The 15,452-nt window shown below is 36.4% G+C and overlaps 2 protein-coding genes across 3 annotated transcripts; one reads left to right on the top strand and one right to left on the bottom strand.

Moving 5' to 3' along the window:
• Positions 1-2,646: 2,646 nt before the first annotated feature.
• Positions 2,647-4,846, bottom strand: Cyt-c1 (Cytochrome c1). The gene is made up of 6 exons (XM_017623211.1): positions 4,667-4,846; positions 4,204-4,251; positions 3,774-3,922; positions 3,564-3,696; positions 3,195-3,488; positions 2,647-3,135 (listed from the first exon to the last, which is right to left on the bottom strand). Exons 1-6 carry the CDS (start codon positions 4,817-4,819, stop codon positions 2,908-2,910), a joined length of 1,005 nt encoding a protein of 334 aa, XP_017478700.1. The 5' UTR covers positions 4,820-4,846; the 3' UTR covers positions 2,647-2,907.
• A 1,418-nt stretch (positions 4,847-6,264) lies between these two features.
• Positions 6,265-11,150, top strand: LOC108368367 (protein nutcracker-like). 2 transcript variants are annotated; one of them, XM_017623212.1, is made up of 2 exons: positions 6,265-6,375; positions 10,299-11,149. In XM_017623212.1, exon 2 carries the CDS (start codon positions 10,316-10,318, stop codon positions 11,030-11,032), a length of 717 nt encoding a protein of 238 aa, XP_017478701.1. In that variant the 5' UTR covers positions 6,265-6,375; positions 10,299-10,315; the 3' UTR covers positions 11,033-11,149. The 2 variants fall into 2 exon arrangements, with proteins under 2 accessions (XP_017478701.1, XP_017478702.1); XM_017623213.1 differs by lacking the exon at positions 6,265-6,375 and adding an exon at positions 9,654-9,686 and having other exon boundaries at positions 10,299-11,150.
• Positions 11,151-15,452: the final 4,302 nt, after the last annotated feature.

Here is a 15,452-nt window from a genome sequence, read left to right as displayed (position 1 = left end):
AGTGTCAGGGTGTGCGGATGCTATGTGTGCACTGGGTTTTTTTACTTAAGCATTATAAGACAGTATGCTAAAACACCTCAGTAGTAATATCGGCTTATCAACAATTAAAATAACGTTAGTAGTTCCTCCCTTTGTTAAAAAAAAANTCAATGTTTTTTTTCAATTGGTATTAGGAAAACCTACAATTGTGCTTCATGTGTGGCCCATTTAGTTGCGTCCTAACTTTAGTAGTGTCAGGGTATGCGGATGCTATGTGTGCACTGGTTTTTTTTACTTAAGCATTATAAGACAGTATGCTAAAACACCTCAGTAGTAATATCGGCTTATCAACAATTAAAATAACGTTAGTAGTTGCTCCCTTTGTTAAAAAAAAATAAAACTTTTACAAAACCGGTTAAAGGGAAGGCACCAGTACTAGGGCTGGGATTTCGAGATATTTTAAACAGTATTTGAAAGGAATCTATCGAGTTGCAAAATAAATATAGTTCATATAAAGTAATACACAAACAATTGTTAATTTTTATACTCGGAATATCCGGATATATATACACTATTAGATTATCCGGATAGAGCTCCCAGCCCTATGCAGTACCATCAGCAACCTGGTTGCTAAATTCATCTTTTTTCTACCATACAGGTTACGATAATGTTTGCGCATAGCTATCGAAATTAGGGCAGCGTATGGCTCTACATGAAGTCCACCCTACCAGTACCTCTTAGAATGATGTTGCAATTAGCCAACACAAATAAAAACGATTGAACACCCAATTGTTTCGGTATCCCTTTAATGACTTTAGCCCTAATGATTTTCTTTTGAGAAATCGTTGAGAGAAGTCTTTTTGACCTTGAAAACAAGTAAATATCTTCAGGGAGCAGCTGATGGCAGCTTACGAGAANTACGATACATTAAGCCCACCCTACCAGTACCTCTTAGAATGATGTTGCAATAAGCCAACACAAATAAAAACGATTGAACACCCAATTGTTTAGGTATCCCTTTAATGACTTTAGCCCTAATGATTTTCTTTTGAGAAATCGTTGAGAGAAGTCTTTTTGACCGTGAAAACAAGTAAATATCTTCAGGGAGCAGCTGATGGCAGCTTACGAGAAACGGTTCTTGACATTTATGAAAACTGGACGCCAATAATGGCTTGTTGCCGCCAGTGGAACATTATTGTGGAACTTTACCCTCCGAGGGCAAAATGAAATGCTCGCAGTGGTCTGAAGAATCGAAATGCCTCTATGAACTTTATAGGTAATCCTGTGGAGTCGTTATTTTTACGTGGCTAACGCCTGCCACTTCAAGGGCAGTTTTTATGACCCTGAGTATTCTTGGAATATTATTTTTGTTAAAAATTACTCGTTCTTGGAGGATGTATTAAGGATATGGTCCGTATATGGTTAGAACGAGTAAACTAATGCTAAGATTCTGCTATCTCATTGGGATAAACTGAAAACTTGAAAATACATATCTGCTATCCAAACGCGATAGTCGTGATCTCGAACTGTTGAAAAGTATGTAATTTTAATACTTACAAATCATTACCTTGATATGGAGGCCCTAATTCATATTCACTTGAAATTCAGCTCGGCGTAAAAGTCGGGAGATTGCACATCATCGAATTTAAAATCCACTACTACATACAAAATTGAAAAAAAATCGCAACTGAAAAACTTTAGTTTTTCTAAAGTTGTATAACTACTCNAAGTGGAATATTATTGAGGACAAAATGAAATTCTCGCAACTCTTAACGACTGCCACTTCAAGGGCGGTTTTTATGACCCTGAATATATATTATTTTTGCTAAAAATTACTGGTTCTTGGAGGATGTATTAAGGATATGGTCCGTATATGGTTAGAACGAGTAAACTAATGCTAAGATTCTGCTATCTCATCGGGATAAACTGAAAACTTGAAAATACATATCTGCTATTCAAACGCGATAGTCGTGATCTCGAACTGTTGAAAAGTATGTAATTTTAATACTTACAAATCGTTACCTTGATATAGGGAGGCCCTAATTCATATTCACTTGAAATTCAGCTCGGCATAAAAGTCGGGAGATTACACATCATCGAATTTAAAATCCACTACTACATAAAAAATTAAAAAAAAAATACATAAAAATCGCAACTGAAAAACTTTAGTTTTTCTAAAGTTGTATAACTACTCTGTAAAGAAACAAAAATTTTAGATAGGGCCGTTCTATATTGAGGTAACGTAATGCAAACTACACTAAGATGAAATGCCTTATGGCCAGCTTTCCAGTGCCAGTTTAAACTTACGATTAAATTAACTGTGTGCCCGGCCGCTACCACAACAACAAATGTTTAATCTAAGTTTAAACCACAACCTGCACTGGAAAACTGGCCTTTAGACATGCACTTAAATTACTTTTTCAGGAAATNGAAACTACACTAAGATGTAATGCCTTAGGGCCAGCATTCCAGTGCCAGTTTAAACTTACGATTAAATGAACTGTGTGCCCGGCCGCTACCACAACAACAAATGTTTAAACTAAGTTTAAATCACAACCTGCACTGGAAAACTGGCTATTAGACATGCACTTAAATTATTTTTTCAGGAAATCTATAAAAATATTCCCTAAATGAAAGCGAGCGATTAAATAATCAAAAACAATCGAGTTCTTTAGTATCTTTAGCATTTTATTTGTATGTCTATTTGTTTCGTTTAATCATTACGTTAAATGTAATCTTTAGTTTAAATTGTAACAATTTTCTAAGTTGTTTTGGGAGTTCTGCCAATAATACCCTCCCCGCAGTGAAGTTTTGCGCTTTCTTCGGCTGATGGCGGTGCTTTATTCGGTATGCATAATTCGTTTACATAAATTTTCTTGATGTTTTAATGCTTCAATTTGTTTTCATAGCAAGCCCTTTTCAGGATACTTATTTATCCTTTGGCGTAAAAACAATCTTCCTAGATTTCAAAGTCGACCACTTGTGTCTCTTAATATAGTATGTAATTATAGCCAAGAAGGCAAGGATACCAAATGCCTTAATTGTAAGTTGCTTGCGGTCATCATGTTCTGGCTCAGATGTCCATTTAAGGAACGTAGCTACATCCTTGGCCAATTGACTCGTTGTTGGTGGTGTACCATCAGAGTATTCAATTACCTTTAAGCAGATAGAGACATTTAAATAGGATTCCATATCGATATATGTAAAAATATTACCTCATTGTATAGCACTTGAGCCATGGAAATAGCACCGCCTGGGAAGTACGGGTTAAAGTACTGCCCTTCGCGCAACACCACACCAGCTGGAGCATCGCAGTAGCCGGTAAGCAGCGAAAATACGTAATCTTCACCTCCTTTACGTGCTGATACAATGTAACTTAAATCTGGTGGGTAAGCACCGTTGTTTGCAGCGCGAGCAGCCTCTTCGTTCGGATATGGCGAAGGGAAATAGTCCGAGAGTTTGCCCGGACGGTCGAAGTAGTTTCCGGTATCGTCAGGACCATCTCTTACCTTATGTATAAGAGAAAAGTTATAGCATATATACATACATATGTTTACAATTAATTATTAAGTGTCAGGCTATACCGTTATTTGTTCTGCTTCTGCCTTAGCTTCGGCTTCGGTGTGGGAAACCCCAACCAAATTACGGTAGGCAATATAATGCATAGAGTGACAAGCGGAGCAAACTTGCTTGTACACTTCGTAGCCACGGCGGATACTGTAATGCAATAAAATTTAATAATTTGGTTTTTAGAATTAGGTACTTATTAGTATTTTAGAATTTTGTTTTCTCACCTTTGATGATCCAGTGAGGAAATGATGCCCTTATGACTCCATGGCATAGCTGGTGGATGGACTTCTGTACCAGAAGCTTCAACCGAGTTCTCCAGAGCAAAAAGCAGAGCTCCCAAGCCCCCGGTGACGGCACCAACCGCCGCTATGAGCTGTGTGTGAATTAAAATGCCACACAAAAATTTGGCATGAGTTTCCGTAATTTACAAATATTTATTATATATTGTTTATTTGAGTTTATTTCTTCACAATCACTCCACCACCACCCACTTCACCCTAGATGACATTGAGGTTATGTTTAATTTTTCATTATGAAATACAGCAAGAATAAACACTTGATAATTTTCGCCAACCAAACAACACACACCTTAGCCATTTAAGTATTTTTTAAGGGTATCTTGCTGATGTATAAACATAACTCAGTTATACAAACCTTCTTTTGTCCATTTGTCCAGGCTTTAGTGGTAGACAGCTGTTTGGCCTGAAAAGAAGAACAAATTTCGAGTAAATTATTACCATAGTTAAAAATTCGCAAATAAATTATTGCTATAGGTTTAATAAATATAGAATTTCAGAGGAACATATGAGGTAATTGCTCTTATGTAGCGCTCTACTATCACCACTACTTTGCCTCGTTATGTAAGCAGCGTAAGAAAAACTCTCTAGCTTTTAAAACTGAAATATAAAGATATATAACGAGCACAACATGCATAAATTTACGCTATAGTGCAAAGATTGCAATTTATTTAGTACATTTCGAAGAGGATTAAGTAATTTCACTTAAAACTTTTAATATTTCAACACTCAAAAATTGCGGGTCCGGGGTAAATCTATGGGAATTGCTGTATTGTAAAATTCCGAGTTTTTATATAAGGCTGGTAAATATAATTAAGTACCTGTTGGAGATTAACTCCAGTCGAAGTTCCTAATAATTTGGAGCCGAAGATTCTTCCTAGATTGGCCGCCATCGTGGCTAGTGGAGGTACAACACGACTTTTTGAAGGATGAAAGAAAATTCGAAACAGTCCAATTGACAAACACCCATACATGCACCATTCATTATCCCACACATGCAAAGGTCTTATACGTACACGGATTTTATTCTTCGTTCCTTTTGATGACATTTCTTCATTTCTTTTTCACTCCATTTCCAATTTGAAGGCTATTAAGGTAGTAGAAAAGTAATTCTTTGTTTAATTCGCATTGCCTTTGCAATTCCGAGCGTCCGCTCATTAGACTGCGTTTATACACGAAAACTTTTGTCGCCGCGATTTTTCACATTCCCTTTTGGTGTTGCTCGTTCCATTTACACACGGAGATTTGTGTGTATGCAATTGTTGTTGTCAGCTGTGAACAGCGGTTCAATTTACACAGGCGAACGAGAGCACAAAGCGTGTTGCCCGAGCACGAGCAACTCGGTGCCCCTCTCCTTTCCTCGTCCCGCTCTCTCCTACAAACGTCGAGTTGCGGCAACAAAAATCGCCGTGTGTAAATGAGCACTAAGGGCTTCGCCAGATAAGTTCTTTTCCGTAGCGCAGACTGACATCGAACTTGGCATAAATGCAGTTTGGCTCCAAATCTCAAATAAAAAAATAGGGTTCGGTAGAGATGATCATTTAATAGGAAATTAGATTCCCTTTAATTTGGTATACGTACTTTATATATATGTTGTATAGTTCTTACAAAAATCGAATTAATGTTAAATAATTATAAAAAAGGTTTACAGACCCCAAGTGCGGCGAATTTTATTACTTCATTGTAAAATGTATTATATAATATTGAATACAAATGAAAAATAATTAGGGGATTCCCTTAAACTCGCAAAGTCTTAAACCTTGTAAAACTCGTAATCTTAAGAGGCTTTTATGGGAACGCCCCCTTTGTGAAAAGGTGTAAATAAGGGCGTAAAGTGGCTGTTTGACTGATCAACCAGGATTTTGTGAAGCAATTTTTGTTGCGTAGTATTTTCCATAACATCCCGCCATCTTGTCTCTATCACTCTTAGCTAAAATACAATTAAAAATGCAGAAAACCTAAGTCAATACAGTAAGTGGATGAAATTCAATCGTTTTAGTCGCGTATTGTTTTCTTCATTTATTTTCATTATTTTGTCATACATTTTAGTATAAAAACTTCGGCCCCTCGGCAATACTGAAGTTTACGAGGTCGTTTGCGCATCAACTTTGCCTCATAAATTTACGACAGGATCGTAAATAAAGCTCCATACAAATTTTGATAGTTCTTATACGAGGCTCGTAAATTTACTAGCTTTACGAGGTTTACGAGACTTTTATAAGTTTAAGGGAAGACCCCTATTCTATCGGTCTTGCTACCGCCTGACCGTGACGAAGACGTTGCTTCTCTCTCTTTGAATCCACAGCAAACTTGATATGAGTTTACGTATTTCTACGGTATGCTACGTACACATTCGTGGGTAACCGCACTCTAAACACTACTGAAATGATTGTCAAAATCATGCTGTCAAATAGAAAAAAGAAAACACGCAAATGAGATGAGATCTTCGTGCGCTTGAATATTTTGTTTCTTTTAAGCAGATTTTCAATTAATAATTTGCTAATACGTGAAAAACTGTTCACGGAAAAAGGTAATATCTTCATACTTAAAATCAATTGATAAAAACGCACAGCGCGTAGGCTACACATGAGTGTGAGCGGCTATCGAAAGATGGGAGCTGCATTGTTTAGTGTTCTAACTTCATAGCTATGCATTTGTGAAATTTGTTTGTTTATACATTCATATACATAATTATTATATTAGACGTTTGCATTTGCATATGTAAGTACTTGTGCTAATGCACTAGAAAGATATATGTATCTTTGTTCGTGAGTGTATTACGCATATAATTTTTACAAAAAGAATTTGGATTCATTTAATGTTATCGTTGGGGCTCCATGTAGTAATGTTCGATATTTATCGATTTAATTCATTGTATGTAAAATCGATATTGCGATATATCGGGCTGAACAATATCGATATCGGAAGAATCGATGTTCAAAAGCCTACTCCCAATTGAATAGAATAGCCGTGTTTTATTTGTCCAGAAATTTAAGCTATTAGCTTATTTTGTATGGAGGACTTACCCAACATAATTATATTGGCTTTTGAAAAGCTATCTTGGCTTGTATATTGAACAAGAGGCATTGCCATTCAGCATCAGAAATTTTCTCCTTCAGCCAATCAGAAAGAGGCAAAAACTTGCTTTGACACTATTTGCATTCAAACAACTGTCAAAATTAGGCTAACATAGGAAATAAACTGATTTCGTTTTATTTGACCAAGATTTAGCTATTTGCTTGCCTAATATTAGACCTGCCTATCAACTCACCTAATTGTGTTATTTCCATCTTGATATTTACTGAGGATTAAAACGGCATGACGGTCGACTTAAGCGGTTTGTAAAACTTAGAGCTAAATAAATCACACAAGCTGCTGATTGAACCTACTTAGTATTTTCCCATGCACTTTTTTGAAGATGAAAAATAAATTTCAACTTAAATATCGATATTGCGGGTAAAGCGAAGCGCACATTGGCGCGATTCTGTCGTTGCGAATCCGCAAGCCCAAAAATTACAACAATGCTACCCATACATATTAATGCGCTAGCGCACACTTGCACGATTCCGTCGCTGCGAATTTTTCGAACATTCAATGTTCCTCTTTATTGACGCGTTCGAAACGCGGCTTGCAGCGTTTTGAAGGCGTCAAAGAAGAAGAAGAAAGGTGTCACAGCAATAAAGGCAAAGAAAAAAAAAGGTGTAATGTACAAAAACTAATAAAAACGTTCGTAATAATAGTATTTTGTACGATTTGGGCACGCCGAGTGCGAAAATACACGAAATAAAGGGAAAATTGAGTGAATTGTACATCGGAAATCGACGCGAAAAAATCGCTCAAGTGTGCGCACGTTTGCGGATTCGAAGTTAACAGCCGAATTCGCAACGTATTCGTAACGACAGAATCGCGCCAATGTGCGCTTCGCTTAAGGTATCGTTGTCTTCGACATATCGACCTTGGAATATCGATCTAAAAAATGGATTGTCTTGCCATGCAATATCGATATTCAGAATAATCGATACGATATCGAACATCCTTAGCTCCATGGGCAGAGATGTTATTTACATCAGCTGACTAGGGATGTCAGCATAAAGGCCCGTCCACATACAACTTTGGCGTTGCGTCGGCGCTGGCGTCGCTTTGACAGCAGCGCGAGTAACGCCCGCGCTTGCTACAATGAACGCTTAGCAGAGAATACTTTGGTCACTAAATTAACATACTAGCGGCACCAAAAACCAAAATTTTACATCAATAATTGCTTTAAAAAATATATTTCTTGCCCGCATTTGATTAAAAATGAAAATTGAATCACATAATTTTGATTATTTGGAACAGCTGACGAATGACGCGCGCGAAAAGTTGAGAGTTGGTCATCTTTCTGCGTTGTGTTGGCGTTGGCGTTGCCCAACTTTGGTTATGTGGAGACTTTCATATAAATGCATGTATTCATAGTCAGCTGTCGAAGCGACGCCAACGCCAACGCAACGCCAAAGTTGTATGTAAACGGGCCTTTATTCAATAATTATTGGCAGCTGTGGTTTGACACTCCTTACAAAAGGTTGCATTTACGAAGGACAAAGAACTACGCAAATTAGGCAATTAGTAGTGAAATTTCTTTCGTAAATTCGAATATATTTGCAGGAAATTTAGCGGACACTTTTTGCGTATTTGTACAACGATTTTGAGGTGTAATTGTTAAGTATAATTTTTGTTTTTTTTTCTGAGTGGACAACAGAAAACAAAAATTAAGAGAAATTTCATCACATTTAATGATTGGGCCCACATATTTTTGCGAATTGTAGGCGTTATAGTGATTCAATCTTCTTCCCCATATTTTATATTTCTTCCCCATATATTATATTTAGGTTTTTCTAATGAAAGAAATCGGATGAAATTTAACGTTTACGCCCACAAAAGTGGAGGGCGTGGCAATTATCCCATCTTTACCATATTTCATAATTCTCTATCCCAAAGAAAAATTATAGCACATGTAAAGTTTCAGCGAAATCGGTGCACGCCAACCATTTTTTCCACCTGGCTCCATATAGTCGAAACACTGCATCGTAACGGAAACAGGCCACTAAGCAGAATACTTACGCATTACTATTACCATTGAAAGAATGCGCAAAGCAACCCCGCTAGTCTCTTTATTAAATTCTCTAAAGTTTCTTCCAAAAATTAGCTCTGATCCAATATTTTCGTGTGAAATCCTGTAAAAAGGTCAAACAGTAAAATTACTCTCTGAAGTGAGAGTAAAATGTGAGCAACAACCAAAAAGTACGGGAACAAACAAGCATTTTTCCTGTAAAAACTTCAAACAGCTTATCGCTTGACCCCTTTCATGATTTTACCAAAAAAGAAAGTTCTTGCAAGTTCATTCTTTACACAACTCTCCAAAAATTGCTCTCATTTACAGGATTTTGGAGTACGGGAAAATGTTTCCTGTTACTTCCTGCAAGTTTGTGTAAAAACCTGTATGTTCATGGAGTAGTGGAACAGAGCTATAATAGTAACATTTGCAAAACAAACTTAGCGGCTCTCTGAAATATCTATGCGAATGCTTCGAATTTTTTCAGAGTGTATTCATACTTTTAATCAAGATCAGTCAGGTGCCCGTCGTACGAAATTCGCTAAATAAGCTTTATTCCACTCCAATATAGTACAAAAATAGAAGAAATAAGCAAAAATACAAACTCGGTGTCGGGGTTGTGCCAAATTCGGTGCCATCTCCTCTCTCCATTAAAGTAAACGTATTTTATGCTATATAATATCAGGGTTGCCTATGTAGTTAAAAAAAAAAACTAACCGCATATAGCGTCCTTTTGGAAGCCGGAAAAATAGGTTTGTACATTAGGGTGTGTCAGCAAAAAAGTTGGGGTTTTTCCACCGGAAGTATAAAATGTATATATTTTAAAACTGCGGCTAAAATATTTGGGGAAAAAATTAATATTTACGTGAGCTGGACCGAAACCAATTATTTTGATTTTTTTGACCAAAAATCTAATTATTTTGATTCCGTCGATAAGTCTTTTAAAAATCTTTATGCGACCATACCATGATAATAACATTACCAGGTAAAATCATTGATTGAAATCATACATGTGTATGTACATATTCTCATTTTCAATCTCAAACAACAATTGTGAACAATATAATTTTTTATGTTCAATTTTATATTATTCTGAAATGCTCGCAAACGTCAGAAAAAAAATCATGGCCGACGACTTGAGAGAATGATTTTACCTTGTGATTTTTGAGAAAAAAACATTTTATTTATAAAAATCTCGATTTTTGGATGTATTTTCAAATGGGTCCAGCTCACGTAAATCTTAATATTGCTACGAAATCTTTTGGCGGAACTATTAAAATGCTGTAATACTAAATTTAATATATAGGGAGTAATGTATGTACAAACTGCAAAATAAACTTTCTCCCAACTATGTATTATTTCAGGTTCTCAACCAGTCGATATGGAAATAAATAGAATGGATAATTCACGCAAACCAATGCTGGAGGGTCTGAAGGAGCTTTATCAGCTGCTAGATAAAAAGTCACTATCTCAGGCACACTTTCTCTTCTTGGCCGTTTATGTTGTCGCTCTACACACCGGATTTATACCACAGAATTTTTTTGTGAACCAATTAAAAAGTTTGTTTCCTTTGGAATCTTGGTCAACATTTCACAAGAAAAATGTGGAGATTTGTTGCAGTCAACCGCCTACGTATGAATACGATTCCCCGCATGAGACTTACTTCCATGAAAGATTCAGCACAAATGTTAAAGCTGAACAAGATGATGCTTTGAAGTCTGTGCTTACGGCCATAGTGTCGGGCGATTTTATGATGATTACGCTAACACCACATCATTCTACAAAATTACTAGGCCGCAGCAGCTGTCTATCTATAGGCCGTTACGTAATATCGCATTCGGAGGATCCCCGAACAGTGGAAGCATGTTATCAGAAGCTAGACCAACTGAGATTGCAATTGCGTAATGAAGTATTCATGCCAGTGCGCGGTGATCAGCTGTCATGTATAGGCGCTTTTCCACACCCAAGCTTAACTGGAATTCCACGTGAGCTTCGATTTCGGATATACGAGTACTTACTTGCAGCGAGACGTGTAAAACTTTTAAAAATAAATAAAACCTTACGCGCGGAAATTAATGGTTGGTTGGGAGACGAATAGATAGGTATGCCGCAGGGTTTATTTAACATTAAATTAAAAAATAACTTTTTTTTAAGAAAAGAATCAACATAAAAAAAATAAAGTCAGAAATAACTACAGCAAACTAAAAGACTTTCAATTCAGTATGCTGGAATTAAATTCCCAGTTATTTACCATGCTATTTAATGGTAAGTAAAACGAAAGATAAATATGTAGTTTTCAACAATGCCAGTACCTAATTAAATACATTTTACATACCGTTTACCTTAATTCACAAAGGCCCTAACCAACACTTTTTTTCGAAACTGCGTTTTTCACAGACAAATTTTTACAAAAATTAATTATGTACGTTAAACGAGTAGATACCATATTTTTGCAAAAACAATATCTTAACTCTTCACTTTTAAATTTGTGGTTTATCGAAAAGTTTGAGTGCAGTGATGTTTTTAATATTGGTATACAAAAAAATAAAAAATAAAATTATAAAAACCAATCTTGTAGTGGCTACTTTTGAAAATTGTTAGCGAAATTGATAACCTGAAAGGTCTGAATTTCCTAAATTGCTCACTGAAAAAAGGAAGCAACCTTTGCAGTAATAGAATTGTAAACAGCATTTTCTTTCCCCTTTTTAATGAAGGAGGCTTCCCCTGTAATTGCCATTCGTACCTCGTCATATGTGTTCTCGTGTTCTCCACTATTTTCAGTGCTGCCGCCATTCAATAGGGGGAAAAGATTGTTGCCTCCATAATTTAAGTATGTCACTAGACCGTCTTCGTTGTTCCAACAGGAGAGTTCGCCCTGTTCTTAAAATCCCTCTGTAAGTCGCCTAACTCTCTGGTAAAATTTGTGAGCGTTTTTCCTTTCGGCCAGCATTTCGAGCGCTTTGCATTCATGTATTTTGGCCTCGCTCATCTTAATGTGGCAAATATATCTTGCTTCCCTCTTCAGTTGCCTATAACGGTCCCACATGGCTCGCGTTGCGCCCGATCGTAGCGGGCCCTGTAGGCGGCATCTTGTTTCTCTGCATTCCTCATCGGACCAGTTGTTCCTTCGGGATCGCTGCAATGAGCGGAAAGGTGCTCGCTGAGAACAGGAGTGAGAGTTGAGTGGCGAAGGTGCCTGAACTGGACGCTAATTAATTGTTTTTGGTACTCCAAGGTGAGTGACGATCTAAAACGTTACCCACATGCGTGGACTTCTCTAACCGGAACCATCCTTTAAGCTATGCCTAAATTTCAATTTATTTACGGTTTATTAATCTCGCTAAATTTTTCCTTATACTCAATTGCACATGGCATACGAGCATCTTTCTACAATTCTCAGACCTTCCGTCTAGTAGGTTATGTGGTAGCTATTATTCTTTGGTATATCTTATTGGTGTAATCTGTACAAAAATATGACCGAATAACCACTTACTGCGATTATCAGGAAGACGTGACTAGCATTTAATTGCTCTTAACTAAAGTGAGTTACTTTCTACAATTTTTTTTTTTTTTTTTGTTTAAAAGGCTTGTACATATTTGCTTACCGAAAATAACTACATAGCTTTTCAAAAAAACTTTACATTTGGTTTTGAGTTAAAAATTTCCATTTCTGACCTAATTCTCTCCGCACCTAAAGGAAGTTTTCCCATATGTACGTATGGATGAGTTTTCACTCAACCTTGATATAAAAAATTTCTAGGCAACAAAACAAAAAATCGTGCTTATCACTTTCATTTCACTCGATTATGAGAAAGCTTGTGGTAATTTGAATCATATATCATAATTTCCGGTCAAAATAATACCAACACGAGTACATGCACGAAGAGTCAAGTGAGCTTTGCTACGAAAGCACCAGTGTACGAGGAGAGAGGCAACCGGTATTGGCTTGATATTGGTGTGTCAGACAGTTCATTCACCCAAACAGTCAGTAGTCCAACATGCTTTGTTTTGTTTTGTCCCAAGAGCGCATCATTGTTCCCCATACATTGAATGTCAGTCCAAGAATTAGGTCCTTTGCTATTTTCCACACATTCTGTGCTTCATTTGCAACCATATTCGTATGTATGTACATAGGTGAGCATGTGAACTTTACTGAAATTGTGTTTGTATGTAGGTATGTGTATTGAAGTGCATTTAGGGGTAATTACAAATAACAATATTACAACAAAGCCTAAAAACAAAAAATCGCTGTCTCATCCCATAGCTCAGGTGTGCATTTAAAGCGAAGTTTTTTCATCTAAAACATTTTGATTTGAGATGAAGTGTTTCATTTATAGCGGCGGCTACAAAAATTTTTAGATACGGACAACGGAGAAGCTCTCTAACCATGGCTACTGCAGATGGCATATTCAGAGGCAACAAAAGGTAGGCATTTGCGCATCACTAAGTCACTTAACTCCAAGCTTTGCTGGAATCGAGAACAAAAAAAAATAATACAAAAGAGATGAAAATAACTAAAAGTGACCTCAAGGACATTAAAAAACAACAACCGGCGAGGAAGATGATGCCACTGATTTGTGAACTTCTGTAGACATAACAAATGATCCAAGGACAGGGCCGCCGAGAGAAAACTCGGGCCCGAACTGAGAAATCTCAGACCCTTATACATAGCCTGCCCAGGGGGATTCCCCCCTTCGATACACACAGAGACTTTTTCGACCATTGCGCGCGACTGACTAATTGGCCTTTGGTAAGATGAAACCCCTATTTAAAAATCAGCATGTTTGATAAAGTTAGGTACGAATTATCAGACAGATCTTACAACAATGTAAACGCATACGTTCCTTAATGTGATATATGTGGGTGCTCCTAATCGGAACTGGACAACTGGTAATACTTATGCCTGGAAGACACTTTCAAGGCGAATTGAATTGAGCTTCTTATTCACAGCGGTAATAGTAGAGCAGACTAATATGACAGAAAGAAACCAAGGTCATATGCTCACAATAAATCGAATGGTAATTGAAAACAAATGTTACAGCGTTAGATAAAATATATATTATGTTTAATAAAAATCAGCACTTCGACTAAATTCGCAATGGCAGAAGTTCGCTTCTCGCTAAATTTTCGAACTATGTTTGAAAGAACAAAATTGTGAAATAGGGCCTTTCTATATTAAGGTAACGACATGCACATAATCTTTTACCGAGGGTGAGATTCTGAAAGCTTTCAAATATATTTACACGGCTCTGAGGTAAGCATATCTGCTGGTTATTTTGTCAGACGGAAGGTTTAATAACACTGTAGGGAAAATTTCAAGTTTTTAAATGACAAAAAAAAGCACGAGACACGTAAACTTAATTTTGCATCAGGTCATTCTCCAAGATATTTTAGTTTTTATGAAAAAAATCAAACCTCAGGAAAAAGATTAAAAAATATCACATTTCTTGTATCTTTTTCATTTGTATTAAAGTCTGTTCGCTTGCCAAAAAATCTAGCGACTAACGATGAAAACCGATTAATAAATAAATAACGTTTGAATGGTTAAATGTAAATGTGCAATAATTTTTTGTATGAAATAGAAGCCAGAAATAATGTTACTCATACGTAATGTGACCAATCGTACTTTTTTCAGAAGTACAGCACTTCTTTTTGAGCCGTTGTACGTCGTACTTCGAAGTACAGTCAAATGTACTTCTTTGCAATATTTTGTTCTACCCAAGACAAATTGAACAGGTAATATCAGTAGAGCAGCTGATTTGATTTATTTTTTTTTCAAATTATTCCGTCTTCAAAATTTTAAATATTTTTAATTTCTTCTCACAAAAAATATAAATTATCAAAATGTTTTGGCATGTAAAACCTCTTCCCATACAAAATAAGCGATTGAAAAGCAATTTTTGGAACGGTCACCTAACTCCGCAGCACACTGATGCCTGGGCCCTGCAAATAATGGATCAATGCTTCGAGAAGCAAACAAAATTTACTAAGAAAGAAAGTCGCAGCAATTTTTTCCCAAATTTAATTTTTAATTTTTACTTTTTTTGTATTTCACATGGTACTCTTTGATTGGCAGGAAAAAAATCAGAACAGTTTTGACACTATACACGACAGTATCGATGCTATAGTAAACGTTTTCTTATCAAGGCATTACCATTTCCTTAATAACTACCGTACAGTGCTTCAAGTGGTTTTGATTACTTACATCTCATAAAATAGTCTCTTATTGTACTTATCTTAGTTTTTGAGACTGAGGAGAGTTCTCGACCATCTCTAACTCGCAAAAGAAAATTGAAATTTACCGACATACACATTTATCGAGAGTTTAACACAGTTCGTCGGCAATGATTTTTTTTAAGCAAATTTTTTTTTAAATTTAATTGTTCAAAAATATTGTTTCCAGCATACCAGCGGAGTCCGTACGGTGCGTTGATGTTCCTAGGGTGGCTGCGAAAAGAGTCCCAGAGGAGCATACCCGCGGAGAAAAGGACATTCTCAATATACATATATGAAAAAAG

The sequence above is a fragment of the Rhagoletis zephyria genome, unplaced genomic scaffold (assembly GCF_001687245.7).
Source record: "Rhagoletis zephyria isolate East Lansing unplaced genomic scaffold, Rhagoletis_zephyria_1.1 Rzeph_scaffold_03093, whole genome shotgun sequence".
NCBI classification, from domain to species: domain Eukaryota; kingdom Metazoa; phylum Arthropoda; class Insecta; order Diptera; family Tephritidae; genus Rhagoletis; species Rhagoletis zephyria.
This window is presented reverse-complemented; position numbering and strand designations above follow the sequence as displayed.

Coding starts and splice junctions, on each gene's coding strand:
- Cyt-c1 (XM_017623211.1), bottom strand. CDS start 4,819: ATGTATGGGTGTTTGTCAATTGGACTGTTTCGAATTTTCTTTCATCCT. Junction 3,489..3,563: donor CAGAAGCAGAACAAATAACG/GTATAGCCTGAC, acceptor CTTATACATAAG/GTAAGAGATGGTCCTGACGA. Junction 3,136..3,194: donor CTCAAGTGCTATACAATGAG/GTAATATTTTTA, acceptor ATCTGCTTAAAG/GTAATTGAATACTCTGATGG.
- LOC108368367 (XM_017623213.1), top strand. CDS start 10,316: ATGGAAATAAATAGAATGGATAATTCACGCAAACCAATGCTGGAGGGT.